General features: G+C 41.4%; 1 protein-coding gene across 3 annotated transcripts in view; it reads right to left on the reverse strand.

The window, feature by feature from the left end:
* Positions 1–1,456: 1,456 nt before the first annotated feature.
* Positions 1,457–27,738, reverse strand: part of RAB3B (RAB3B, member RAS oncogene family) — a 51,894-nt gene continuing 25,612 nt past the window's right edge. For all 3 annotated transcript variants that reach the window (XM_027649228.1, XM_027649227.1, XM_027649229.1), the window contains 3 exons: positions 10,984–11,102; positions 5,659–5,783; positions 1,457–2,395 (listed from right to left, as the gene is read on the reverse strand). In XM_027649228.1, coding sequence (XP_027505029.1) covers positions 2,208–2,395; positions 5,659–5,783; positions 10,984–11,102 — 432 coding nt within the window. In that variant the 3' untranslated portion in view covers positions 1,457–2,207. The remainder of the gene's footprint in view (positions 2,396–5,658; positions 5,784–10,983; positions 11,103–27,738) is intronic.

Genomic DNA, 27,738 nt, shown 5'->3' on the forward strand with positions numbered 1-27,738 from the left:
AAAGGTCCTCTTTGCTAGGCAAAAAAACCCCTAAGTAAAAGACAAGAATTGAAATTCTCTTTCTGCTGAATGCATTTTCTGTTACCATTGAGTTGCTGAGCTAACAAATCATTATTTGCACTAAGGCACTCAGTTATATCTGCACAGCTCAAAATCATTGCTAGCTACTGTGGATTTTTTTTTAATTATTTTTGCTATTTATTTAAATTGCCCTAAAATCTGCTGCTTCTACAATTAGAACATAGCACTGCCCATTTATTGGCCAAATAATCCTTGTAATCCTCACTCTGCTTTAAACCTATAGAGTGATTCCAGATTGCTGGGGTCAATCATCACCCTGCCAACAAAGATCAATGTAGTTTGATGTATTTCTAAAGCGTTAAAACGATTTCTTCTTTACACATGCCCAGGATTGCCTAATGCAAGTGATGCAGCTGACACAAGCTCTCTGGCCACACCCAGTGACTTCATTTCTCTTTATTTTGCAGTTTCAGGGGTTTAGATACAACAACCATAATCCCAGCACTGCACAAATCACACGTTCAGGACTAAATCACACGCACCCAAAACACATCACAGTAAAGATTTCCAAAAGCAACACACAGACAGAGGGATGAAACCTGTAGCACAATGAGCTCAAACTACCCCAAAGTAGTTGCATTTTTGTCCCGAATTTTGTGCTTTTTTTCTTAGAGCTATTACACTTTGAGACAGAACAGAACAAAATTACAAAAGCACTTACTAGTGTCATGATCCAGCACATTACAGTGCAGAGGGCAGGTACTCCACTCCGGTTCCTGACATCAGGAAGTCCCCTCAGTCAGAGAAATTCACAGACCAAAGGTAAAGCCACAAAACTCTCCAGAATTTTCACCTTAAACTTCTCTCCATATCCACTTAATTTAAAAATATTTCCTCCCTTCAAAGAATGATGCAACAAAAAGCTCGTAGAATAACTCTTCACAGGATGTCTTTGCCATTTTTAATTCACAGTTATATTTTATTAATCAATCTTCCTTTTTTTTAAAGTTATACTTTGTGGTATTTAAATCTGAAACCAGAATAACTATCCCCACACACACATCCATCTATCACAAAATTTAAAAAATAAATCAACAACAAATGCAGAGAGACAATCTAATAATATTGGCACTAATATCTATAAAGACTCATATTTTGGCTCCTGGTATTTTTGTGTCTCTGAGACAGTGCTATTCCAAGTCTTACAAGTCAGATTTTGCCTCCAACTAAGCATGGAGCAGCCAATTCCTCCTTTCCTTCGTCCTGCAATAAATCCACCAGCAGGGAGTTGATAAGAGTAGATCAGACCTGGAGAGGTAAAATTACAGGACACAGGGGAAAGGCTGCAGGACAGTCAGCTCTTGGGATTCTAGAAAAAGAGGATTAGGGACATGAAGGTGCCAAACACAGCAACACTCCCAGCACCCTGCAAGCTGTTACTAGTGATGGGGGAGAAGTCTGGAGGCAAGGGGAGCCCCTAGAAGGGCTCTCACCACCCAAAGCACAGGGTAATTGCAGGTATGGCTGCAAGGCCTCCTCCTCTTCCCCTGCCTGGAAGATTTGATTCCTTCATGTGTTCTTCCTCTGTTTAGAGACTTGACACAAAATCCACCCACTTTCCTCTTCGCTCTCTGAAGGATCCCACACTGTCAGGCAGACATGCTCTGCTTTCTGCTCCATCGTACAGGAAAACTGAGGCCCATGTCTCCAGGACAGCAATGACAACTCTCAAAATACCTGGGGATTGATTCTTTTTTTTTTGGCTTTAGGTTAACAAAAAAGTATAATCTTGCTTTATAAAAGATTTTCCCCCATTTTCTTTTAGACCTGGTCCCTCTTAATTGGTTTTTGTGCTTCCCACTGTTCTTGACAAAAATCTCTGCAATAGAGGAATTTATAATTAAAAATGCAACATTCTCCGTGGAAATAACATTTGAAACACCAAACAATTATTTTTCGTCAGTGTAACTCACATCCACACAAGGTGCACTTACAATATTTTTTCAGATTTTTAAATTATTAGATGAAGAAATACATAATATTAACACTTCAGCACGTTAAACAAACATACCAGTTTCCTACAACAGAGACTTCTGCCTTTGGACTACATGATAACGCACCATCACAAATGAAAATGTAAAATTTAGTCAGGAAGGGAGAAGGACATTTCACAGAGTGAAGGGTCACTAGCATGAGCAGTTCTGCTGCGAAGGGGGTGGGTTATCTGTGAGTCTCATGCTCCTTCCAGAAGTGCCCCTGGAATTGTCTGATTCTACACTCTCCGACATCTTTTCACAGATTATATCCACGAGACGCTCAAACACCTGCCTCACGTTGATGTTTTCCTTGGCACTGGCTTCAAAATAGTCAAAACCTGTGGAAAAAGTGAGCAGAAAGTATCAACAGAAGCTTATGATCATGATGGTTTTTAAAACACCATTTTTTTTCAGAATGCACCTTAAGAAAACAAGACATTAGATAATTCTTAAGCTCTGTTGATTCCCACAATCTCGGAATAGTGAGCAGAAATTCATCTAAAATTTATCAAGCATCAGTGAGATACTATCTGATATTTATCAAAGGGATAAATGGATCCTTACTATCACCCTGGTAAGCACATCTGCAGATGATACAGATCTGAATAAACCCAGGATAAAGGAGTCGCCCCCTTTCATTAGTGAAAGTCCCCTGGGCTGCAGCTGGTGCTTACCCAGCAAGGGGTAAGGAACCTTCCTAGGCTCCACACACCCCTGCCCAGGGCCAGGCTGGCTCTACCAACCCCTGCTGCAATCTGGCAAGAGCAGAGGCCAGAACGAGAAGGAAGATTGTGGTTTCATTCCTTCTGCTGACCAACCTCTGCGCTCAGGAGCTAAACGCTCCATGACTTGGGTCTTGTTTCTTCCCATTCTTTGTCTGTTTAGATGGAAAGCTCCTCAGGGTGATCGATTCTTGCACAGCACAGAGCACTGCCCTGACAGGAGGTTCAGCACCACTGAACTACACCCAACTTTAATTCCAGTGTCCACTCACCGGCTCTTCACTGCAGTGATGAGCACGGATCAGATCCTCAAACACTGACCCTTTCTGATTAAAAAAACCAAACAAGCAAGGCTGGAGTTATGCCACGAAGGGGATGGTAGACAGCTCTTCCTGCTGCTCCCTGCCAACACTCGAACCAGCCTCCCCCAGACAGCCCAAAGCCTGCTCCAGCAGCAGGAATGCGCTCAACTGTGAAGCATTTCCTTATCTTTCCAACTCCAGGGGCCTCAAGGGCCAACCAGTGCTTACAGTGGCTGTTGCTGCTGTTCTACCAGGTTATTAAATTGCCAGCAGCAAGAGCTGAGGCACCACGGAGAGTTTCTTCTGCAATAAGCTACATTCTGTTGTGCTGCATTTTGGGGATGTTCCACATTGCATCAATTTCCTTTGATTCTGCCACAAACAAAGGGAAAGATAATTTGTTTTAACTGATTAGTTTTGCCACTGCCGGTAGGCTGAGCCACCTCGATGTGCGAGATAAGTAGGTATCCACCCCATTCAAACCCTTTTTAAAATTCAGGGGACAACCGGTGAAGTGATGGTGGAGCTGTTTGCCTCCTAATTAACAGGGATGGCTTTCCTGCACAGAGTGTTGTCTGCCTCTCTTGCTGTCTTTGATGGTGAATAAAAATGTACATAAAAAGCACAGGAAATCAGAGAACTGCACTTAGATATTAGTCAGTCCCACACTGACATCTCTTTTAGTTCAGTTCACGCTCAGGCCAAGAGCAATTTCTTAATCTGATTAGGGAATTATTTCAATGATGGTAATGTCACTATACAAATTTAGATCAACATGCTGAAGGATAACCTTTATGTGAATCATTATGATGAACTGTAGCAGTTTAAGCAGCCAATAGCCAATTAAAGAGATTCCTCCCAGCTAACACACAAAATAATTTCAGATAATGCTGTACACATTAACATAGTTGCTATAAGGAAAAACTGACTGATAAAATCAGATCTATTTTTCAGCCCTTTTAAAAAGTGTTTAGTATTTTGGGAGGCTATAGAAGAACAGGGTTGAGACAGCACTTCCCAAAGGATTGATTAGCTTTTGGGTTGCTCTGCACTGGGGTATGTTTGTCCAGGGTGAGCTGGACAGAGACGAGGACAGGTCAGGGGCAGAACTGGGGATTCTTCAGCAAAACAGTTTCCTACTGATGGATTCAGTTGCTATGGTAACTCTGTGTGTGTGTGTGTGGTTTGAAGTGTCCCATACATAAAGGATTCAGATTCTAGATGCCAAGTTTGTAGTCCAACAAACAGATGAATTTTGGGATGAGAAAAAAAACATTAGATGTCCAAATTGCAGTGGGAGTTCAAATGAAACTTTCTATTCGGTTTTATGTTGGTCTGGACAAATATTCAACTAGTAACAGTGTAATTATTCCTGCAAAATATGTGGACACACTTGCATGCACAATCTTTTTGAGAGTCTGCAAGCCAGGAGCCAAGTTCATTCACATTAATATTTTCAAAAGCAAATTAAATTCTGATGGGTAAAAACGAGCCCATAACTGATTTTGTAAACTAACCATGTTTCTGTTTGCTTTGCTAGTCCTACATGTAAAGATGTATTATTACAATAACAACACTGATGAGTTTAGTTTGATATTTGCTCATTATTTGTTTATGATGGCAGTGCCTCAAGGCTCAAGTCACGAATGGGACCCCTTTGTGCTTGCCATATGTAGAATTTACACTTGAAATCTCTAAACCTGCAGGATTTTGCAGACATTCCTTTTTTTTTTTTTTTCACATGAAACATGAAAAAATAACCTGATTGCTCTTAACTCTTTGGAACAGCGACCATCTTTTTGTTTAAATGTAAATTATGTTTTTTAACAGGATTTACTTGCTACTTTGAATTCTTTAACAGAAGATAGCAGTATAGTTAAATCTTAACACAGAGCCCTGATACCATAAAAAAAAAATCATATATGCTATAATAGATAATGAAAAATGATAGATAAATACATGATAAACTAATATAAGCTTATTTTGCTGTTCATTCTGAAATTTTCATTGCAATCCCAATTTCCTCTCAATGGAACTGTTTTGCTTTTTCTATCCCACATCAACAACATAATGTCATTTCCTTACCTAGATAAAGAAGCCTAGTACATTTTTAAAATATGTTTTACTCAATTCTACAGTCCTCATGTATAAACTCCTTTTTTTTCATTGTTTAATTAAAAAAATAAATTCTTTGACAAAAATCAATGTTTGCATTGATTTGCAATGAGTACACGGGACTTGGAGACCTGGAGACAGAATTGTGTTTATGAAAACCTTTTCTCTTTTCATTCTGCTGAGCTAATAAAAACCTTTCTGTTCAGACAAACTTTATCTTCCTTCCATCCTCAGACGTTACCTTTACAGATACAGCAACACTACAAGTATTCTATCAAGCACATCTTGGCCTACTGAGCATGAAGCAAGTAAAATATGGATCTGGAATATATTACGCTTCTTAGTTGTGAGACCATTATTAATGTATTACTCCTGGGGGGACTTTTTATTGTACAAACTAAAAGGAACACAGTATAAGGTAGTAGAGGGAAAAAGAGGTAGAAAGAAAAGCTTTCCACGTACCGAGCTGATCTGCCAGGTGTTTCCCCTTCTCCACAGGAACAATCCTGTCATCCTCCATGTCACATTTGTTTCCAACCAGGATCACTTGTGCATTGTCCCAGGAGTAAGTCTTGATTTGTGTGGCCCTGCAGCAGTTCAGAAAAGATTGTCACATTCTGTGCCAAAATAATCATATATTAAATATAAGAACAAGTACCATTAATGACCTGGCTTACACATAAAGGAAGGATGCAGACTCTGCAGCTCACAGCACCATTCTGTTTTACTACTCCTTAATTTGGTGTGACAATAAAGTTTCTCGTTAAGACTTTGCAAGTGTTAAAAGATCATGAGATCCAGATAAAAAGCTGAACTGAAGAATTTTTGAAGTCTAGGGACAAACAAGCTTATTCTCCTTCAGCTGTCTTCTGTCAGAGGAATGGCAATCAATTATAGCTCTTCAGGATAATTGTCCCATAGAGAGAGCCATACAATAGATGCACACTTCATGCTGGATTTACAACTTCTTATAAAAGACAGAACAACAATAATTTAGAGCAGACAAAAAAAGATGCTCATTTGCTGCAGCACATTTGCTGTAGAGTTTTAGGAACACCATAAATACAGGTGGAAGGATCAAGTCATCTTTGCTTGAACAGGAAAAGGGGTTCATGGAGGCTGAAAATTGCATAGAAACATGGAAATAATTGCTAAAGAGAAACAGAAATGTACCAAATCAGGAAGATATGAGATCAAGGCAAGGCTCTGTGAGCTAATATTTGAACCCAGCAGGATGAAGTGATACCTAAGGCAGGGAACAGTAGATGCAATGACAGACAGCAAGTACGGGACCAACGCTAACTTCAGTGGCAGAGGGTGCAGTGCATGGGAGCTTAGGAAGGAGCACTCAGGTGAGATTAGAGACTCTAGTGGAGCTCACTGTGGATCCCAAGTTGGTCTCTTCATAGTTTTTCCATGATGAAACTGAAGATTTTCCTCCTGTTTAGCCTGAGGGCCAGTCCTCTCCCACCATCCTTGGGGAGGTGCCCCAAGGCCAGCAGCAGAACAGTATTAGCTTGGGGGTGTTCACTTTCATCCATTTTTTCAGACCAGCACAACCTATTTCATCTTCCCCAAGTCAGCTCTATCTTTTCTGACTCCCTCCTTCCCAAAGGTAATTAGGCTCCTCTGCCAGAAGCAATACACTCCTTCCCAGCTCCAGCCCTCCTCCAGTCCCTAACTCACCTTCCACTCTTTGTCCCTATTAACCACCACTCCAAACTGGACACTGCACTTTCAGGCAACCCTGCCATTTCCTAGGAGAGCCAGGAGTCCCCTCAGATTTTTACTTCTGTTTAAGTTTGCTTGAACTCCCTTAACAATAAAGCACTTGATTCCTTCTCCTTTGAATTAGCAGGAGCCTCCAGTTCTGATCTACTAATGACAATTTTTAATTAGTTTGAGTTGCTTACTTGCCTTTTCCATGGAAAGAAGCCAGTGGTGTTACTTCACAGATAACTATGGAAAAGGGGGTCATTTCACTGTACAACTTGCCTTGAAGAAGCAGCAGCCTGTTTGGATTGCACTGGAAAACATAAACCTAACCCAAGCCCACTGCACCAGCCCAGACCCTTAGTGCAACACCCAAAAATAAACAAAGTCTCTGTGTAATGAAATTTTTTCCTCTTCCTAGTGCCCTCCTGGAAAGGCACTCTCTCCAGTTCCAATTTTGGCTCCTCCAGTTTCACCCTTTTGAGTGACTCCATGTAGACGAGCCCTATGGGAGCTAATATGAGTCTGTGATGAGCTTATGTGGGATTCTGAGGTTTCTCAAGGCTCATCACAGAAGGGGTTGACTGCAGAAATGAGCCAAAAGCCCAGGAACATGAAATCTCCCCAGTCTCCATAAGCAATAGAGAGAAATAAAGTCTTCCCAGGTTCAATTTAAAACACCTATAAGCAGGCTCTTCTTCTGACTCCCAGTTCAACCTCTGGATTCATTTCAGCCCCCAGCATTGGATGGGGACACACTGCCAAATCTCAACTACTTAAACAGAATTACTTATCAAAAAGAAGCAACCTGCATGAAGGATCCCCCACAGAAACATATCCTTCTTGTTTTATAAAAGCTAGAGAAAAACCTCTTACAGAACACAAATATTTACTCTTATCAGGCATAAAGATCAACCAACCAAAAAAAGTTATGAAGAACATCTAAAGTAAACCCTGATGCCATTACAAAAAAATGGCAGCAAATTTCCAGAAACTTTTGGAAAGATAAATTACTAAATAACAAGGCTTGTGCAATTGAGATGTTTCAACAACTATCAGGGTGAGCCCAATATACACACTGGGAGAAAGGTATTTCTGTCACAAAATAAACATACTGTGCCTTGTTTGTGCTGAATTCCCCAAATTAACAATAAAACACATTTTCTGTGCTTCACATGTGAACTTAGAAGAAAAATAGTCTCAGGTTCACAGTTACAACAGGAGGTATCAACAACCCAATTTAGAGATCAGCTTTAAAGATAAATAACGCTGATGATTTGTGAACCCAGCTGTCACTTATATCTACGTTAAATTTTACCAATTTTTATTTTCCTTCTATGAAATTGTCTAGATTGTCCAAAGCAGAGCTTGCATAATATTTTCTATTTACTTTACATTTTCAAATACTGAATATATGTGTTCCAGTACAGTTTCAAACGAGGTATAAACCACTGATTTATCTACACACAAAACTATCAACCCAATGTCAAATAACAGCTATCAAAGGAGACTACTAAAAAAAATTCTAGAAACTGAGCTGATAGCCAGGAAAGGTAATTTAACCCTTTCACTCACCCTACAGGAAATACATCTTATATTCAAACAAAATAATTACTTCTTTTCAAGTATCAGGTAAACCCCATCTTTGCATTTGCCCATTTATACTTTTTCTTGTAAAATAATCTGACTGAACTCTTGCCACACTGCAGTAAGGAAAATCAATCAGGCTTAATATTTTAAGGCTTCTCATACATGTTTTACTTTTTCCAGTGAACAGGAAAACAAATCATGTTCCAGGTATTCCTAAATGCATTTAAATTGTGTATCTTTCTCAGCACCTTTAAGAAAATCATAATTAATTGGGGTGATTGATGTGAATGAAGGAAAGACTCTACTTCACATTCATATACTACCTGGAGAGCTTGTTTAAATCCCGATATACAGCCAAAATCCTCCTCATTCAGGAGAAAGGGTGACTTCACTTGGTTTAGGAGAAGTATGAGTGACACAAAGCAAACCAGGATCCTCTTTAGGACACCTACCCATAAGAAGGGTGAGGTAAAATGATCTCCCAAGGAAGAAATCACATGGTAGACTGGAAGAGATATTCTCATTTCCCTTGTGGGCAGGTGAGGCCTGATCAGGAGGCTGTTAAAACAGTCATGTACCAATGAAACAAAGACAAAGGCTCTGAGCTAAAGGAGCTCAAGGAGGAGATGTCTTAATTTTCCAGGAAGAATACAGTTCCTGACTGAAGACCAGATCGAGTGTAATCGAGTTTTTTAAGCATAACTATATCATGCAGCAGGGTGGGGAAAAAAAAAACCCACAAAAAATCCTACCTATTTGCTATGCTAGAAAATGGCAGAGGCTGGTATAGCAGCACCAGCATCAGACAAAAGCTTTTGTTTCCATTTCTTGTGCCTTCGGAAGTTTAGAAAGCAATTTTGCAGGCTGGGAGAAAACCCATCTCTCAACTGCATGGCCACTAGAGGACTCTGCTGGCCCAGCGTTGCTGGTTTTGCTACAGCCCTCATCTCCTCTCTAGTGGACCAGCTTCAGGAAGGAAAGAAATGTGTCGATTTTATCCTCCCCACAACAAAATTTGTGCTTAGAATCTTAAAAATGGTTAGAAAGATTCCTGACACAGAGTAAAAATACACTGATGGTTCACCTCTGTCCTTTGGCTGACAAGGTGCTCTTAGCCAAGATATTCCTGCAGCTCCCGTGGCACTGGAAGATATGAAGTCAAATTGACAAAACTGACCTTTCCCAGTTCTTACTCTTGCATCAGTGCCTGTGATGGAACAGACCTTAGACCACTTCCAATACAATGCTTCAGGTTAAACTTCACCTGCACAAACTTCAAAATAGTAGCAGGTCAAAGACTGAGATTTGGGGGGTTTTTTGCTAAGTTAAAATTGATAAGTAAAACTTATTAGAGCAGAACCGACATTCAGACAGGTAGATGAGCTGTGTGGTCAGATATATATCTTGTTTCACCAGGGAACCAAGCTGAAAACATTCATAGTTTAGTGAAAGATAGCCCTAGCTCACATACCTGCACTCCTATGGAAAACATCCCCATGCACACACTTGCAAAAGAAGCTTAGTCTGAACCTGGTAGAGCGTGTGCCACATAGAGGAAACTGGTTTTGGCAAAACCTTTGTGTTTGTGTTTCTAACAAGGAAAAAATTATTCCTCTATCACCAGTTGCTGCAGGACAGCTTAGGATGCTTCTGCAGTTCACCTTCTGCAGCCTGGTGTCATGGTACTGAGATGAGTTGAAAGTGGAGACTACATCTTTAGTCCTGACGATCACGACCAACTGCTTCAGTGGACAGCGAGAAAAAAACATGGGCAGCCCCGAGGAAAGGCAAATTATTATAAACAACAAACCACATGGTTGCAGCTTTTGAGTTACAGCCCAGATTAGAGGGTACAGAATAAGTGTTCAACAGACAGCCAGGCTGAGCTGGATGCTCAGAGCCAGAGCCACAGCCAGCACGTCAAATTCTCCCAAGAGGTCACCCAGATCACTGCAATTCCATCAGTCTTGGGAGATCCCATTAACCACTGCACTGCCTTTTTTTGCACCCTGACCACTTATCTGCAATAAACAGCAACCAGGTTACAAGCAGAAATTATTGAGGGGACTCACAGGGCTACTACTTCTGAGGATAAACACAGCCTTTCCCCAAATCCCTGGGATCTGAAGTGAACAATCACTGTTAAACTGAATTGTTTTAGCAGCGTAGCCAGAAACTTCATAAGCCCAAATAATGCATTAAAGGATTAATTTCTTTATAACAAATTTAAACTTTTAAAAGCAACAAGTTCTATAGCATGCTACAATATTTGAATTATAACGTTTTTATTAAAGTGAAGCTGTAGAACTTTTTTGAAGGAAAGTTTATAAATCAAATTACTTATTCCGGAGTTTAGATGAAGAGGAAGGAACATGGTGATGCAAAGCATTATACAGGGTGGGATGTCTCATGTTCTCAACAAACAATTCTGAGGAGAGAATTGAGCAAAACCCGAACAAACCCAACAAAACCAGTATTTCGTACCAGTCCTGCACTGCATTGAAGGAGTCTTCACTGGTGATATCATACATGAGCACAAAGCCCATGGCTCCTCGGTAGTAGGCAGTAGTGATGGTCCTGTATCTTTCTTGTCCAGCTGTGTCCTGGAACAAAAAGGAATATTTAGGCTTTAAGTTCTCAGAAGCAGGAGTTGTAATTAGGTCCTACATCTAAACTAAGGTAACCACTTTTTGTTATTATACATTTTAAAATTCTCATTTGCTCCCAACTGAAATGAACTCTACTTACATTTTAGCATTAATTAGGCTTTTGCATCAACCATGATTTGTTAAATGCATTTTGGCACATGTAGTGTTAAAAAAAATACCAAAGATGCCAACTCTTTAATTGCTCTTCTCTGCCTCAATGAACTTACCAGAGTTCACTGAAAGCTGACACCTCAAAGCAGAGGCAAAAGAAAATGGTCCAGGACTGAATCAGGCAAAAGACATTTACGTATTGCAATTCAGTGCCACGATCAGGAAAATGTCCTTGAGAGAGATGCCGGGGCTGACTCAGTTCTTACCTCAGGTTAGAGATAATGATTAAAGACCTGATGCAATGAACTTTACTATATAAAGTGAATTTAATGTGGAATATCCCAATCACAATGTCTGAGGTGCACATATTAATTTGAGAGTTACTAATCCTCTCCTGCTGGTTCAGCTTAATTCTCTTTACCTATAGAGCCCTGCAGAGTACCTCTACCTGTGTTTGTCATTTCTGTGTTCGTCATTTCTGTGTTCAGCCTGGCAGCACAAAGGTGAAACTCTGGCATATACAACAGAAGAATTCTGAAAGACTCATGACAGCTAGAAAACATGTCAACCACCATCTGCTGGATGCCAATAACATTTATTCTTCACATTTTGCCTGCTTTTAAACTGAGGGATATTTCTACTCCAAATCAGCAGTTCTGCAGTCAATCCATTCCCTCTGGAAAAAGAAGTCACAGGCTGAACATATCTTTCATTCAGGAGATATCTATCAATTGAACAAAGACATTTCATCCATTTTTTGGCAAATGGCAGCTCTGTGAACAGCTGCAGGGAGGCAAAAGGCCTTACCTTCAAAGCACGTGCTCAGCATGAGGTATTGACTGCTAGTTACTGTGCTGTTTTAGCAGTTCTGAAATGAGCAGTCCTTTAGTCTCCCAAAACCCACACTGAAGAAAGCATTTGCTGCCACTGGTTTAAAATGTGATTAAAGTTCTCTTCTCTGGAGAAAAAGACCCTAAAGGACTTATTAACCATGTAACTAGTTGGAAGAGTAAAATAAATCCGTGTAGGGCACTCTTGCAGGAGTACAGAGATCAGACACAGCACATCACCACAACCCCAGGAGACAGTGGGTGGGAAACTACTCATCTTTAAAATCATCTTGCCCATTGTTCCCATACATGCAGCTTTGTTTTTGCTGCATGCGAGGCAGTGTTGGCCCTGCCAGAACACACACCAGTCAGTCTGGGATCACCTGCTGTTCTGCACCAGAATATCACAGAGCCTCTCTGTAGGAGGAGAGCGCTTGTAAATAAACTCCTGACAGCTTGCTTAAAAGGCTCTGCCTATTGCACTACTGTGAGAATATCCATAGCTCTAACACACTGTGCATTTCCCAGTGGAGAGACTATGCAGCACGTACCTTGCCATTTCTCCAATTCTCAGGAAAAAGAAGGGATTTTTTCCTTTAAACTTGTGCATTTATTTCAAGACGGGTTAGTCCACTGGCTGATCATGATGAAGCATCATACACTGCCTGAGAAAGAGTTTTCCTGTTCCCTCCTGACAAGAGGTACCAGAAAAAGGTGGACTACACCTTGCAGCCTGAGCGACCTTTTCCTCTCCTGCCAGTGATAAATCCACCACTCTTGTAGTCCCTGACAGCACATCCTGACTTGGCTGCTGAACAGCTAAACCAGCCGTGACAACTAGATCCTACCTATACTTCTTCGAGCGGGAAGGTCTCAGCAGCAATAGTATTGTTCTTTTATTCAGAGAGACATAATAGTTGCTTTATTTTAGCCTGATTTTATAAACACATGAAGCTTATTAAATCATCAGTGTCCACACGTGCACTTTTGATCAAATTTAACCGAGGGGAAATGCTTTCAGATGTTCCTTACACATGTCACAAAAAATAGCTGGTAAGGTGAAGAGAGATTTTAAGCACACCTTAGCTGGGAAGAAAGCTTAAGTGCAATGATCTTTTTCCAATACCAGCAGGAGAAAGGCTCTCTTTGTGCCTCATTAGGAGAAAGGCCTAAATCAATATTAGTAACTTCACAGATTCTGTAACCAACAAAACCAAACAAATCCATAGGAAGTCTGGCTTCTTCACTTCTCATGCCCACAGCATTGTTGTTTTACACCTGCATTCCCAAGTTCTTCTCTCTCCCAAATCTCACCTAGTATTTTCTCCTCTGTGTTTAACTAGTGCTCATTTTGGCTTAGGGCATGAGGCTGTGACTGGGCGGTAAGTGACTGCAAGACACATTGTCTGGCTACATGTGGAATAATTCGGAAAGAAATTAAATTTGACAATGGCTCAGAGCAAGGTCTTAGCTCTGGGGACATATGTCCAGGCTGTCCTGGGAAGCAGCCCCAAGGGATGCTGAGAGTGACTTCCAAAACCTGTCCTGATACCATCTCAGTGCCTCAGCTCAGTGAGGAATTGGACTCATCTGAGATAAAGGCAAATTATTGCCTGAAAGCTCTGGAATTTAGCAAATGTGGTTTGTTGATTGCAGTATTCTGCCTGTGACCCCCCTGTGTGAGGGGCAGAGCCCCAGTTTATACATCAGTGAGAGATGGGGCTGCAGAAGGTACAGAACCCCAAAGGGCTACATGCATTTACATGGTCATAACCTGTTCTCTGGTGGACAGTGCACTTAACTCATTAGAAAGCTAATTTGCATATTCATACACTTAGGTGCTTGCCTTCTCAAGTTATCAAAGGGAGTGTGTTGTGAGGGAAAGGCATCCTGTGTTTCATGGTATGTAAAGTTTATTGATAACCTTGCCCTGGTAGCCATGTGGCAGAATGCAGAGATGTGATTCATCTCCACGTGAGTCACTGATGCCTTTCTCGCTCTGTTTGACTGTACAGGTACAGAGTATGTCATCTCCCCTTACAGGCTTGTAGTTGCATTTCTCCAAATGCATTTGAATTGTTGTTATATCACCCTGAAATTACTTTTTTCCTCAGGTTACATTAGCTTTAGACAGCGATAAATTGGCTTAATTTTCTCAACTCACACCATGAGCAACCCCCTCACAGATGCCTTGACTGAAATAAAATAAAATAAACTGCAAAATCTCAACTCACTTTCTTCAGCATTTACAATAATTGTCCTTTCCTCAGTTTAAACCACCACAAACCTTAGCTAATTAGGTATTTCAGGTTTTCATATTCAAGTTGTTTATCCAATGAAGGAGAAAATAACTGACAGAGATTGCTCCCCTCCTCCCCCCTGCCAAGTTGTTTGCAAGATTTCCAGGTAGACCACAAACTCATCAGAAGACAAGTAGATGAGGCACAGGCAGAGATCAGCAGAGAGGTGATGTAGCACTAATTAAGAGTCTAGCCAAATGCCTGGGAAGAAGAGCCTGAGCCTTCAGCATCCAGAAGCCTGCTAGGCTGTCCCTGATAAGGAATTAGAGAGCTTGGCTGTAACCAAGCACAGAAGCGTCTCTGTGAGGTATATTTACACCAGTATGCTAACAGCTCTGTTCTTCTGTAGCTATTGTGTGTGCCTGTCTTTGATACAAACAATTAAAAACACCCACAAGACCATTAGCTGGGAGCTCGAAACAAAAATTTGAAGGTTTCACATTAATGAGCAATCAAAATTCAGTGTTTATTCAGAGGAGAAAAAGACCTAAATGTATTAGCATTGTGTGCAGATGCCCTCCAGTCACGAGATCCATCACATAAACATTTACAATAGAAGCACAACCAGCTTTTCTTAAATTTACTTGGCTGTCTCAGCAGAAACTGCAAGGTACTTACACAGAAAACATATTTGAGTTTTTAAATTATGACAGATGCCCTTTGCTGCAGGTCTGAAAAATCAGAATCCATGATTCTGAACCATCCTTCTTCTAGTGAAGATTTCCAGCTACAAGTTCTTTGTTCCAAATAAAATGTCACTGAAACATCTAATCTGTACTGAATTTAATCCCCTTAGCACCACGACTTTTCTAGCAGTGTAAGTGACAAATAGCCTCTAAAGAAATAAACCTTTCCAATTTTTTAAAGGATTATGGTTTGATTTTCATGGGGTTTGGGGTTTTTTTAAAGAGGAATAATACTCAAGAGTAAGAGTTGCTTACAGTCCAGCTAGCTGGCAACATTTACAAGATGCACGTACTTAGCACCATCACTTAGGCTGCTCAGAGTCAGAACAGAGGCCATGTCCACCCCAATAACCAGCACCCAGCACAATCTGGGGCTCAGTAACACTCCAGCCCTTTACATCCAAGACCTGCTCACTTTCCCTTCTGCACAGATGAAGAAACATCTGTACTCCCGTGGCGCTGTGTTGGTGTCTCTGCTGTGAACAGTGAGGGTGCCACTGTGCCATCAATAACTCTGTTCCACCCCACTCTGTTCCCATCTCTCCAACTGTTCATGCAGCCCTTTCCACTGCTGCCTTGTTCTACGTTCTTCACTGGACTGAACTGGCTGCTCAAAGCAGCATTTTCTTACCTTTCAGAACTGTTGCAATGTGAAATGTTAAAATTCTCATGACCTCCAGGTGGCTGGTATGTCCCATCCCACTACTCTCCTGTTAGGAGATGCATTTCAGACATCTGAGACTGAGCCTTCCTTAGATGGATGTTTTCCCAGTGCTGAGCACAGAAGGGATCTATTCTGCCATCGAAGTTCCCGGATGTTACATTCCCACATACACATTTCCTTTGAAAAAGTAGATTTTTGAGTGGAAGCCAGCAAGAATCAGATAAACAAAAGTCACCTTGAGAAAGAGGAAGGGGAAAAAAAACAACCCACCCACCAGGTAGCACAAGGGAGAGTCACCTTGGACAGACTAGGATGTGTCATTAATAAGAGAATGTTAACATGGAGCTTAGTGTTCCTGCTGGCAGCTAGAAATAGGAACAAACAGGCAAGCAAGATGAGTCACTGGTTAAGACATGGAAAAGATGTGATGTCATGAAAAACCTGTGAAGTTTCAATTGCTGCCAGGAGCAAAATAACACCTGGTTCCTTCAGAACTCAGCTCTAATTAAAATGCTCCAGTTCAACAGATCACATTAAGCATGTGGGGTTTTTTTCTCTCCTTATTGAGTTCTCCCATTGCCCAAGAATCACTGGAACCTTCTCAGACATATTGAGCTACCTTGAGAGCCAGTTTCATTTAAGCAATATGCAGGAAAGCATTTCTGACGTGAAAACCCCTGTCTTTTTTGATAAAAGGCTCTATCCTTGCAAAGTGCTTTTCAAACATTCCCACATTATGGCTATTTTCACTTCTGCTCTTTAAAAGCTGTAAAAACCAGTAGCCTTGGATAACTTCAGTACTACCAGTTGCAGAAACTTCACTTTTCCTATCCTATTTTACTTACCCTGTACAGAAGGTTCTACCTCCCTCTTTTCTCTAACATTCCCACACTAACTGCTCCCACCAGAGAGAGAGAAATTTTTTGAAAAGAGACTTTTAATACATGCAGAGTCTACAAGAGCTCACCAGGTTCTGGTCAGTCATCAGAGGCCTTGGTCATGCCCAATACACACACTTTTGAAGTTGTTCCCTGTAACTCAGTGGCTGAGTGTCCCTTCAGATGAGGCACCACACTTCCCTTTCAAAGTACTTTTGTAAATGAAGCTGATGGACAAGGAGGAAAGGTTAATCCACTATTAAAACATTTCTGGTGGTAGGGGAGCACCAGCCCTTTTAACTTTTCTCAGCAACTCCACACCATGTAAAACAAAAAGTGAATCACTGAAAACGAAAGAGGCTGCATTTGCTCAGCAGAATGCAATTCCCACACTGGAATCGGGCCAAGGTACTGTGATTGACACTACTGCTCACGACCTGCTAAGACGTTAAAAATATTATTTCCATTTTCCCAGGTGCCTTGAGATTGTAGGGAAGATTAGCAGCAGTTGCCCTTCCTGATGTGTCAGAGAGCAAGGAGGGCTGGAATAGGGCTGCTTGCTTATAAACATTATCTGCTCTTCTCATCTTTTTGTAGGTTGAGTTTTTCTGTTAGAGTATTTAAAAGCCAGTGCCTGCAAAGCTGAAATCACATTAAGAGCTACACAAAAAGATTAAATACATTGTGCATATTTCTTAAATTCTAAGTCTTGAAAAGTATTATTTTTCATTACTTGGAATTAATATGAGGTCAGTCTTATATTTTTGATTCTTCCTGATCTAGTTACCTTCATAGAAAAATAAAGAAACGGCAGTAATAAAAATATGTAGCATCCACACCACATACCTACCTCAACTTCCATTTCCTTAGCTGCAAATAAACAGTGAACAAAGTTCAAGAGGTATATGATGCATTTGAAAGCCCATGCACTGTGGGCAAAAGTGATAAACCCATCAATGACGTTTTAAAAAAACCCAAATCATTTAAGAAAATGTTAAGAGGCTGAGATCCTAGAATAAGAAGCTTTCTGGGCACTGAATGCATTATTATCATAGAATATATTGCTGCTTTGGCTAGATCTTTTCAGTTGTCCCACGTATATCCTTTAATTCTGTTAATCAGGACTGTAAGAACAGCTGCACAACACACAGATGTCTGAGCAATGTTAGTCACTATAAGCATTATTAATTAGCTGCTGTTGAGAAGCAGATAAATTAATCACAGCCAGAGCACTTCAGAAGCAGCACCAGGCTCCTGTGAATGCACCACCGTGGACATCCTAAATGGTCCTGCAGGGCAGTGGATTGACGTGCTTCAGTGCAGCTCCCACCGCGTGGGTCGCAGCAGCACTCTGCTCACCCAAGAGATGTACAGCAGGAAGGGAAATCTCAATACATTATGAATCAGCTGCCAAAAGAACAAGCGCACAATCTGCGAGGAGGAAGTTAAGCGATCTGCGGTACAAATCTGTCTGAATTCAGTAGTCTGGTTCTTTGATCTGGAAAGGAACAAGGGCAGGTGAAGGGAATCAGCATCGCGGTGCTCCCGGCCTCCCTCCCCCTCCAAGGCACGCAGGGAAAGCGGAGCAAATCCCTGCTCTGAGAGCAGCCGAACAAGACTCAGACAGACTTCCCGGAGCCTGTTTCTGGGTGATCAAATGTCATGGTAACCGGCGAGAGAGCCAGGCAGAGAGAGGGGCTGTTCGCGGAGCCAGCTCTGCTCAAGGATGGGCATCGCGGCGGCTCCCGGCGGTGGCACCCAGTGATGGCACCCGGTGACGGTACCTGGTGATGGTACCCGGTGGTGGCACCCAGTGATGGCACCCAGTGATGGCACCCAGTGATGGCACCCAGTGATGGTACCCGGTGATGGTACCCGGTGGTGGTACCCGGTGATGGTACCCCGTGATGGTACCCGGTGATGGCACCCAGTGACGGTACCCGGTGATGGTACCCGGTGATGGTACCCGGTGATGGTACCCGGTGATGGTACCCCGACCACCCCCCGGCTCTGGGCAAGACCTTCACTTAAACTCATTTGCAAAGCAAATATTTCGGTGCTTAAGAAAATCAATGACTTCGTTCCTGGAAGACCTGTTGGAAATCCTGATTGTAAAAAAAACTTGGTGCTCTGCTAGGAACATCCCTCCTAGGGCTGGTTCTTATCAAGGGAAGATTTCAGATTATTTAGTAGCGGATTAGGGCTAAATCCGAGCCTCATACTTCACAAAAACCCCCTAGAGATATTATGTCAAGGGGGTCAATTCTAAGACAAAGTGCTCAGAAATTCTGGGAAGCTGTTTATGATATCTTTGAGATTAAAATACCAAATTGAATTACAACCATGAGGCAAGAACATGTACTTTAAATTGAAGGGCAGCAGCTAGACGAAAATAAAATAACCAAGCTTAATTTATATTAAGAACAACATGCCAATAAAAGTAAAATATAATATTCTTTTAAGGTCTTTAAAATCCTAATGTGCAATTTTACAAGATTTGGTGGAAGTGAAGAGCTGACCAGGCAATTTTCAATTTACTACCTCCCAAATTAGGAAAAAAAACCCACTGCTGAATTCAGGTGAGCATTAAACAAAAATATGAAGACATTGAAGGTTCTAGAAGTCAAAAAGGTAGAATGAAAGCTAAAAGACAACAAAACCCAAGAACAATTTGAACCATGTAAATCAGAAGGTAAATATAAAGGAAAAGAAAAAAGTACTCCCTTCAGTGGAGTTTGAAATACATTTTCTAAATGCTGGAATTTGCAATAAGAGGTTCCTCTATCTCATATGTTTTTATTTGACAGAAATGTGCATATACTTTGAAAAGCAATTTAATAAATAGATATGAAACACTAGTGACATGAAGGGGGGGTTGTTTAAATTCACAAAAAAAATTTTAAAAAAATCAAATAGAATCTGAAACTCTCCAAATAAACCCACATTTCTGCTGAGAATATAAAGGAAGACTTTCAGCTAAAGAACAGCTATTTTGGAGGAGTCCTAAGCATCTTAAAATCCAGGCTTTGTCAGCCACAAGAGCACCCGCATAATGATGCTCAGTAATAGCACAAGAAAAAGAAAATAATCTTCTACCATTTCCCGTAGTGTTTTCTATTATAACCACACAGACCAGATGTTAAACTCGAAATTTCATTGAGCAGCAGCTGCAGAGGGCTCCTGAGGCAGCTCAGAAAGCAGTTCTGGGGTGCCCTCGGGGCTGATGTGGTTACAGCAGATGCCTTTCAAGGTGTGAGGTCGTTTTCCACACTGTTTTAAGTTCACCCACCTCTGTGGTGATGTCTCCTCCTTTCCATTTGGAAAGAGAATTACCAGCAAATGCTCCTTGACCTGTGTGAGAGTTTTGCTGTTCGGTATCTTTACTGTTTTATTTTCACTAATCACTTCATTACCACAACACCTCCCTGCTCTGTCTAGGCCACCAACTGCCTCTGGCCAGAGGACACATCCAGGGCCTGAGTGGCTCAAATCTTTCTGATAAAAAGCACATCTTCATATCTACCTTTTTTAGAAAGACAGAAGAAAATCACAGCAGATTTTCCAGCTGAAGAAAATGTGTTGCTGGCATCCTAAAAAAGCAAGTATGCTGCTGCACACCTCCAGGGTCACCTGTCCTCTGCCATTCACCACCCAGTGGGACTTTAGTCAGGCTCCCAAGCACAGCCTACTGCTTGTACTTACTAGGACCGCTCACCTCAGCCCCGATGTGGGGAGATGCCACTTGGTGATTGAACTTTGATATATAAAATAAATCCTGAATTGTAAGGTCCTGCCTGCATCCAGTGACCTCAGTGAAGAATCCAGCATAGGCAGAGGTCCTGACTCCTCTCAAATCAGACTAAATTTTCAGATAAGAGGAAATGAAGACAGAATTTTTCCACATAATCTGTTTCTCGAAACACAGACCTCAGCCCAAGGAAAGAAGGCTGTAAAAAGAGCTGTTAATGACAACTCCAAACTGTCTTATTTAAAGCTAATAAAAATCCTGTGTGCAACAGGAACAGCATGAGATTATATTTGTACAGAACACTAAATGTGTGTGATGCTGTACAGATCAACAAAAATATGGGTGGCATCAGTCTTCATTATATTCTAGCAATTTTATATTAATATAGCTTCATAAAGTAGGGAAACTGCACAGCATCACCCAAAGCAAGCAAAGGTCTATAAACAAATCTGTAATTGAAGCAATCACAATATCAGGCACAATCCAAGCACAGGTCCATGCATTATGCTGCTTCCCAAATCACTCAGGCCCTCTGCCAACAGAAAATTGACAACAGGCTCTCTGGACCACCGGCTCAGTTCAGCAAAGGGCAATTCCACACTCCATTACCGTCATATTTCTACAAACACTTCCCAGCTTAGCAGTGAATTTGTCCTGTTACATTGGGAAAAACACATGCTGAAATATTTATCAAATGAAAGCAGCTTCCTTAGCAAGAACAAACCTCTGGGCAGACTGAGCTCCCCTGCTTTCACATGTATCTATGTGATTTGTCTGCAGAAGGTGTAACAAGTTGATGTTTTGAGGAATACAAGTTATTTACTGTGACAGAGATAAAAAGAAGGCTCTTAGGACTTTTTCCTTGGTCCCAGCCCAGTACAAATCACATCTCTTGACTGAAAGGGTGGAAAAACAAACTTTGGAGCAAAGCAGAAGGCATAAGTGAGTGGAATTAGATCTGCCAATGAGCTAAAGACATTTTCACAAAAGAGGGCATGACTTCAGCAACAGCATAACTGCTTCAAAACACTGTGAAACTACAATTAAATGAATTGTGCTTTCTGCCTATTGCTATTTTTGCCTTACTGCAACATCAAAGAATTATAATTCAACCCAATTTCAGAAGCTGTAGAGCAGCAGGGGAAGCTTTGGTGTTGGCTGTCTGCAGCTTACCCTAATGCTTTATCCCAAGATCCAGGCAGCAAGTGACAGTATCTGCAGACTAGAATGATTTCTGGTCTTGCAGGGAACAGTTCCTCTTTCACTGCTATACTCATATCACAAACACCATTCTCAGAAGAACGGAGTCCAGAGAACAAAATGTATCCCCATTTAAAGCATTAATAAAATTAATACAAAGAACTGAAAGGAAAGAAACCCTTCTCTCTTCACAAGGCACCCAGATCTACTTTCTCCATCCAGTACACCAAAGGGAAGTAGCTTCCCTTTACCAAAGGTTTTCTTTTTTATCTTCTGAGCCAGTTGAAAAATTATGAAAGCCACAATTATATCTGAATCTGTTTATATGTGTTCTTCTGCTAGTTCTTCATATGGAGCCTGAAGGGAAAGCTGAAGACTTCATCCCTGTCATACCAGGACAAACTGAAAGCTCCCATAAATCTTGGACAACCTTAGCCAGGCCCTCTTGGCAGGCCATGTGGTAACATCAGAGCTCATCTCCTGCCAACTCCTGCAGCTGAGAGAAGGGAATCCTGAGATCTAATCCTCAACAAGGAGGTTTTGCCACAGTTAAACAGTGCTTTGTGCCAGCCTTCCTTATGCTTAGCGACTAAAGATTTCCGAGTTCCAATTATCCTGATAAAGTGGGGCATAAATAAACATGCCGCAAAATTTCATCCGTGGTATGTACTCTTCCTGGAGTCAAACAGTCAGACAATAAGTATTAGATGATATAAAGAATAAACACTGTTCTAATCTCAAAGTGTCCTACCACATCACTAATGGTATCAAATCAAATCAGCCCTGCATTCATTAGGAACCAACAGACAGCAAATGTTATATAAAAACTCTCAGATAAGAACAGGCAACATTCTGGTACATGTTTACTTCCTTTTAATTAGTGAACAGACTAGCTGCAGTCTAGCTCTTGAAATGAGATGTAAACATAAATGACCTCCACATATACCCCATCTTTCAAACCAACTTATTGACAGGAGCTGCAGGAACCACCTCTCACCCACACTTGCTTCAGTGATATGTCCAATTGTCTGCTCTTCAGAACTGGAAGAGGCTTTTTTGTGTGAAAAGAAGAAAAACAACAGGTATTAAAGGTGCATCTGGCAAATAAAGAGGTTCATCTCTGTGCCCATGAAAGGAAACAGGAGGGATGATACTAGAAATAGACCTCATGGCGAGGTGAGACACCTCCCTAAAAAGGGACAAGCTGAAATAAACCAAAAGACCAGCAGAAAAAGATGATGGGAGGGCTGGCTTATCATTGGAAAGGCAAGATGATGGGTTAAGTACAATGATCATCCCGGGATGTTATAAAGCTTGTTTCAGAAAAGGCAGAACAAGGAGCTTCTTTGGGCAGGGTCAGGTCTCTTCAGCTCTGACAGAGGTCAGCAGGAACAGGTCTTCAGGAAGTCTCTCCTTCAAGCTTGGGTGCTTGCAATTCCCACAGAACATTAGAAACTACAGATGATAAAGTGATATTACCCTTGTCATACTCAATAAGACCAAAGAACTCTTGCTGATCTCACTGGGTCTAGGACTTGTGTCCACTTCACAAATTAAATTTTAAATAGAGAAGGAAAACTCTTCAGTCAGTTATTTTATTTGGTAATCATAGACTTCTGCTGGTGGGTTGGGGTTCTTTTTGTCACTGGGGTTTTTGTTTGGTTGATTTTTACATCTTTGTGTAGTTTCTTCTGTCATTTCCAGGGGTTTGGCCAAATTCAGCACTCATAGAGTTGTGAAGAAACCTGGTAAAACTTAACACATTCAAAGTAAAAGATGCATTTAGTTCATGCTCTGTTTGCATCCAAGAGACTCAGGTCAGGATCTGATGCCTTGTGACATATGCTTCTAACATGCAGCATCATCCTCTTCTTGCAGCTTTTCCATTTTGTGACCATAATCTGAATGTCTGACAAGTTCATAGCATGGTAATGCAGATTTTAGTGCACAGGATGCTCTAAGAACTATAACCACACTCTGGAGAGGCAGAGTTGTCACCACCTCTACATCCATGTGGTTACTTAAAAGCCATTTCTCAGACATCATTCTCAGATTTCAGGAGCGATGGATGGAAATACAACTAATGAAATTATCTAATGAAAACAGAAACTCAGTCACGGGCTGCGCATCGTCTCAGACTGGGCTTAGGTCAGAATTCTCAGGTGTTAACAGGATTGTTAAAACAAAGAATATTAACAAGTGAAGGAAAAAAATCAACTAGGCACAGTTGAAATGTTTGTAATTAGCATCTTTGTTTTACTGAAGGGATTGCAGAGGTTCAATAGCAGTATATAGCATCAGAGAGTTTTCAAAAACACCGTTATAACAAAAGGGAAAAGAAGAAACTCAGAAAGAATGTGCTATATTAACTTGATAGTGCCAAGGTAAACAGTTTTACAGTCTGGTAAGAGAGATTAAGATCACAATTTACCAGGGTACCATTGTTCCTTCCAGCTTCACGTTTTCAACACAAAATTAAATACTTTAAAGGCAACATAGAGCTGTACTTTCGCCACTGCAAACTCATTCATCCTGTTCTGTGGGAAGCTGCAATAACCAGCACAGGATTTTCCGAATTTTTTTGTTCACAGGAGTCACCAGCTTGTTATTCATAACTCACTATAGTTACAATTTGAAAGTGAAATAATCTCTGGACGCGCTTTTCCAGTGTAACTTCAGACAAAGCACCTGATCCAGATTTTGCTCTCTCGGGTATGCTGCTGTAGAAGCTGGAGCATCCTGGGTTTGTCTGATCTCAGCTGAGATTAGCACCTGATCTTCCATTTCTTCACTTGCTCAACAGCAACAAAGCCCTGCCAATTACAGAGCATGTTCCTGTCACTCCAGATGGACAGTGCCAGAGGGGCAGCTCAGAAAACAAGAAGAGAAAGCATATCACAGGGTATTAAAGTGAGGGAGACAAGGGCACATTGCCAGGGCCTTTTAGGAGACCTGCTGAGTTTTTGTGAGAACAATTCTCTCTTCACCAACCTTTTACCAGCAAGTATTTTTCTCCCAACTACAGAAACACCTTTCTACCTTCATTGATTACTTCTGGCTACTTCCAATGCCCTTGATCTACTTCTGTCCCAAACTGGCTTTGCAGAGAAGACCTGAATTTTTGGGGCGTGTGAGAGAAAGGCATCTATAGACATGAGTATGACAAAGTCATGTCCAGGACTAGTTTGTGTTCTTCCTAAGGAATGAAAAGTTGATATATAAAAGAAAAAAAAACCAAAAAACAAACAAACAGAAAAAGGAAAGAAGCACTAGCCTAGAGGTAGCTATTCATTCATACTGAAATACAGATTGGAGGTAGCTATTCCTTTATACTGAAATACAGACTGGAGGTAGCTATTCATTAACATTGAAATACAAGTTGTTTTGGCCACAGAGAATTAGATTTCACAGTGTATTAAGACTACACTTCATTTGCCTTTACAGCCCCTCCACTCACCCACCTGAATGAATACAGGTGTTAACTCACAAGCTATCCCTTCCAAATATCTACAAACTGCCTCACAGATACATCAAGGCTGTCATCTGCTAAATTCAGGAGGAGGTACCACCCTGCTGCCTGACAGGAGCAGATTAAATATCAGCAAACCTCTTCCTGATCTTAGCAACCGTGCTAACGTCCCATGAATCACTCTCATAAATCATACAGTGAAAGCAGAAAAGCCAGGTTGTGTTCTGTGCCCAAGGTGGACACCCCACTTAGCTACAGAGCAACACTTCATAAGTCAGTGGGACTTTCTGCTTCACAGGGGTGCTGTCTCCTCCTCTCAACACATCACAGTGCCTAAAGGTAAGAGAACTCTGGAGTTCTCAGTGTGCTGCCAACAGTGCAACAAGCACTGTGATCACCTTGGAGCTGCTGGGGGAGAAAGCAACTGCAGCTCTGACACCTGTGGGCTTCTCCTACCTGGGAGTTTCTTCTCCATGGGGGATGGTTTCCTGCCCAAGCACAAAGTTCAGCCCCGCTAAGGAACCTCTGGAGATGGGGAGAAGCAGAGCTCCTCTCCTCCTGCTGCTGTTCAATACGGGAGGCTCTGGTCTACTCAAACAAATGTTATTTACATGGCTCACCTTGGTAGCACAGGCAGTGTGATTACTCAAGTGCTGCAGGAGAAACCCCACACAGAGATAGCTGTAAAGCATCCCACTCTCTTTCCTCCTCCTGAAGCAGCTGTGTCTATACTGATTATTTGCATAAGTCACTCGGATCAGTTGCTATCAATTACTATGCGGAGGATTATCATTTAATGTTCTTATACAAATAAGGTTTTATACCTCCTTGATGAAGTAGGTATTTTTGGCTAGGTGGAAATCACTCTGAGGCTTAGACATCAGTCATGTCCAGAGAAGGGCAACAGAGCTGGGGAAGGGTCTGGAGTACAAGGAGCAGCTGAGGGAGCTGGGGGTGTTTTTCCTGGAGAAAAAGAGGCTCAGGGAGGACCTTATTGCTCTCTACAGCTCCCTGACAGGAGTTTGTAGTCAGGTTGGGGTCAGACTCTTCTCCCATGTAACAAGTGACAGGACAAGAGGAAATGACCAGGGGAGGTTCAGATTGGATATTAGGGAAAATTTATTCACTGAAAGAGTGGTCAGGCATTGGAACAGGCTACCCAGGGAAGTGACAGAGTCACCAGCTCTGAAGACATTTAAAAGACATGTAGATGTGGCACTTGGGGACACAGTTTATTGATGAACATGGCAGTGCTGGATTAACAGTTGGACTCGATCTTAGAGGTCTTTTCCAACCTCAATGATTCTATGATTCTATGTCTCCCATAAGGAGAACTGCTGACCTGCTATGACACAACTTCATTTACTGATGTTTGGAAAGATTTTTATTTCAATCCATATTCATAAGGGTGAGGCCGGTGGAGATGGTTGTTCTAACTTGTGTATTTAGAGTGAAGCATGTTTGTTTAGCATTTGCAGGATCACAATATAGATAAGTTGACATGATTTTTTGAGAGTGCAGGAGGAATGGCTACATCGAGGAAAGAGTTACGCTTCTTTATAAAGAGCAGCACTTCATACCTTGGTTGATATATACCCACACAACATGACAGGAAGGCTTCCTACCCATAACTGAATGCTCACAAGCAAAAGTTTTTAGCCTCAGGTTGGAGATGTTGCATCCAACAATCTCCTTTCTCTAAAAATTCTCCACTATGATATTAAGCTTTTCTTCACTAAGCAACATGTATACAAACATCTAAACCTAACAGGTTCCAGTAAATTAAAAACTAACAGACCAATTTCAAAGACACTGGTCCAAGCTGGTCGCCTAGACCTCATATACCTCTGGTGGAGTTCAGCATTGTATTTGAACAACCTCCTTCTGAAACTTTTTAGATTCACCTTCTGATCCACAGGCAGGAGTTTTGCTAAAAAATGGCACCAGGCTACCCTCTTTCACCACAAAGTGTGGCACCTGAAGGGGGCACCTTGGCATGGGGGTGCAAAGCCCCCAGACTCCACCCTACTGTCTGGTTAGCAGGTTTTTTTGGTTGTTTGGGTTGGGGTTTTTTACAGCTACCAATGTTACCCATTTCCTGAGGCAAAAATTACATCTATCCTAGCTAGAAATACTCAATGTCCTAATTTGTACTGACAGGAGAATGTGCTGTCAAGCTGCAATCAGAATAATGCATCTCCTCCTGTTTGTCAAGGAGTAACCACTGAGAAAAATTTCAGAATAGTCCAACACATTTTTCCTGTTCTTTGCATGCATATGATACAAGCACTATGGATCAACTGTGCTAGCAACTGAAACAGTCTTTTAGACACACTAGATTGTTTCTCATTAGCATATCCTCCCATCAGTAATCAAAATCAATCAACTTAAATCAAACTAATTTTCCATGTGCTCTGTTAAATGTATACCATATGCTGGCTGAAATGTATACCAAAGCCAGACTGTGTTGCTGTAGGAAGCTTCTTTCTGCAGCTACATCTCACAGCAGCATTGGGTCAATTTCCACTAAAATCCTAAGAAAATCTTTGTTTTAACTATTTTCAACCAGCCTCGTGTAGCTCCAAAGGATTAATTAACTGACTTGCTGGAATTAGTCATTAGTGGTGCATCACAATACCTGCTGTCTCTGTGGGGTCCCATCGAGGGTTAAAGACAAGAACTTACTCTCTGATCAAACAGGACCT

This window comes from Corapipo altera, unplaced genomic scaffold, assembly GCF_003945725.1.
Source record: "Corapipo altera isolate COAL_440 unplaced genomic scaffold, ASM394572v1 112, whole genome shotgun sequence".
NCBI lineage: Eukaryota > Metazoa > Chordata > Aves > Passeriformes > Pipridae > Corapipo > Corapipo altera.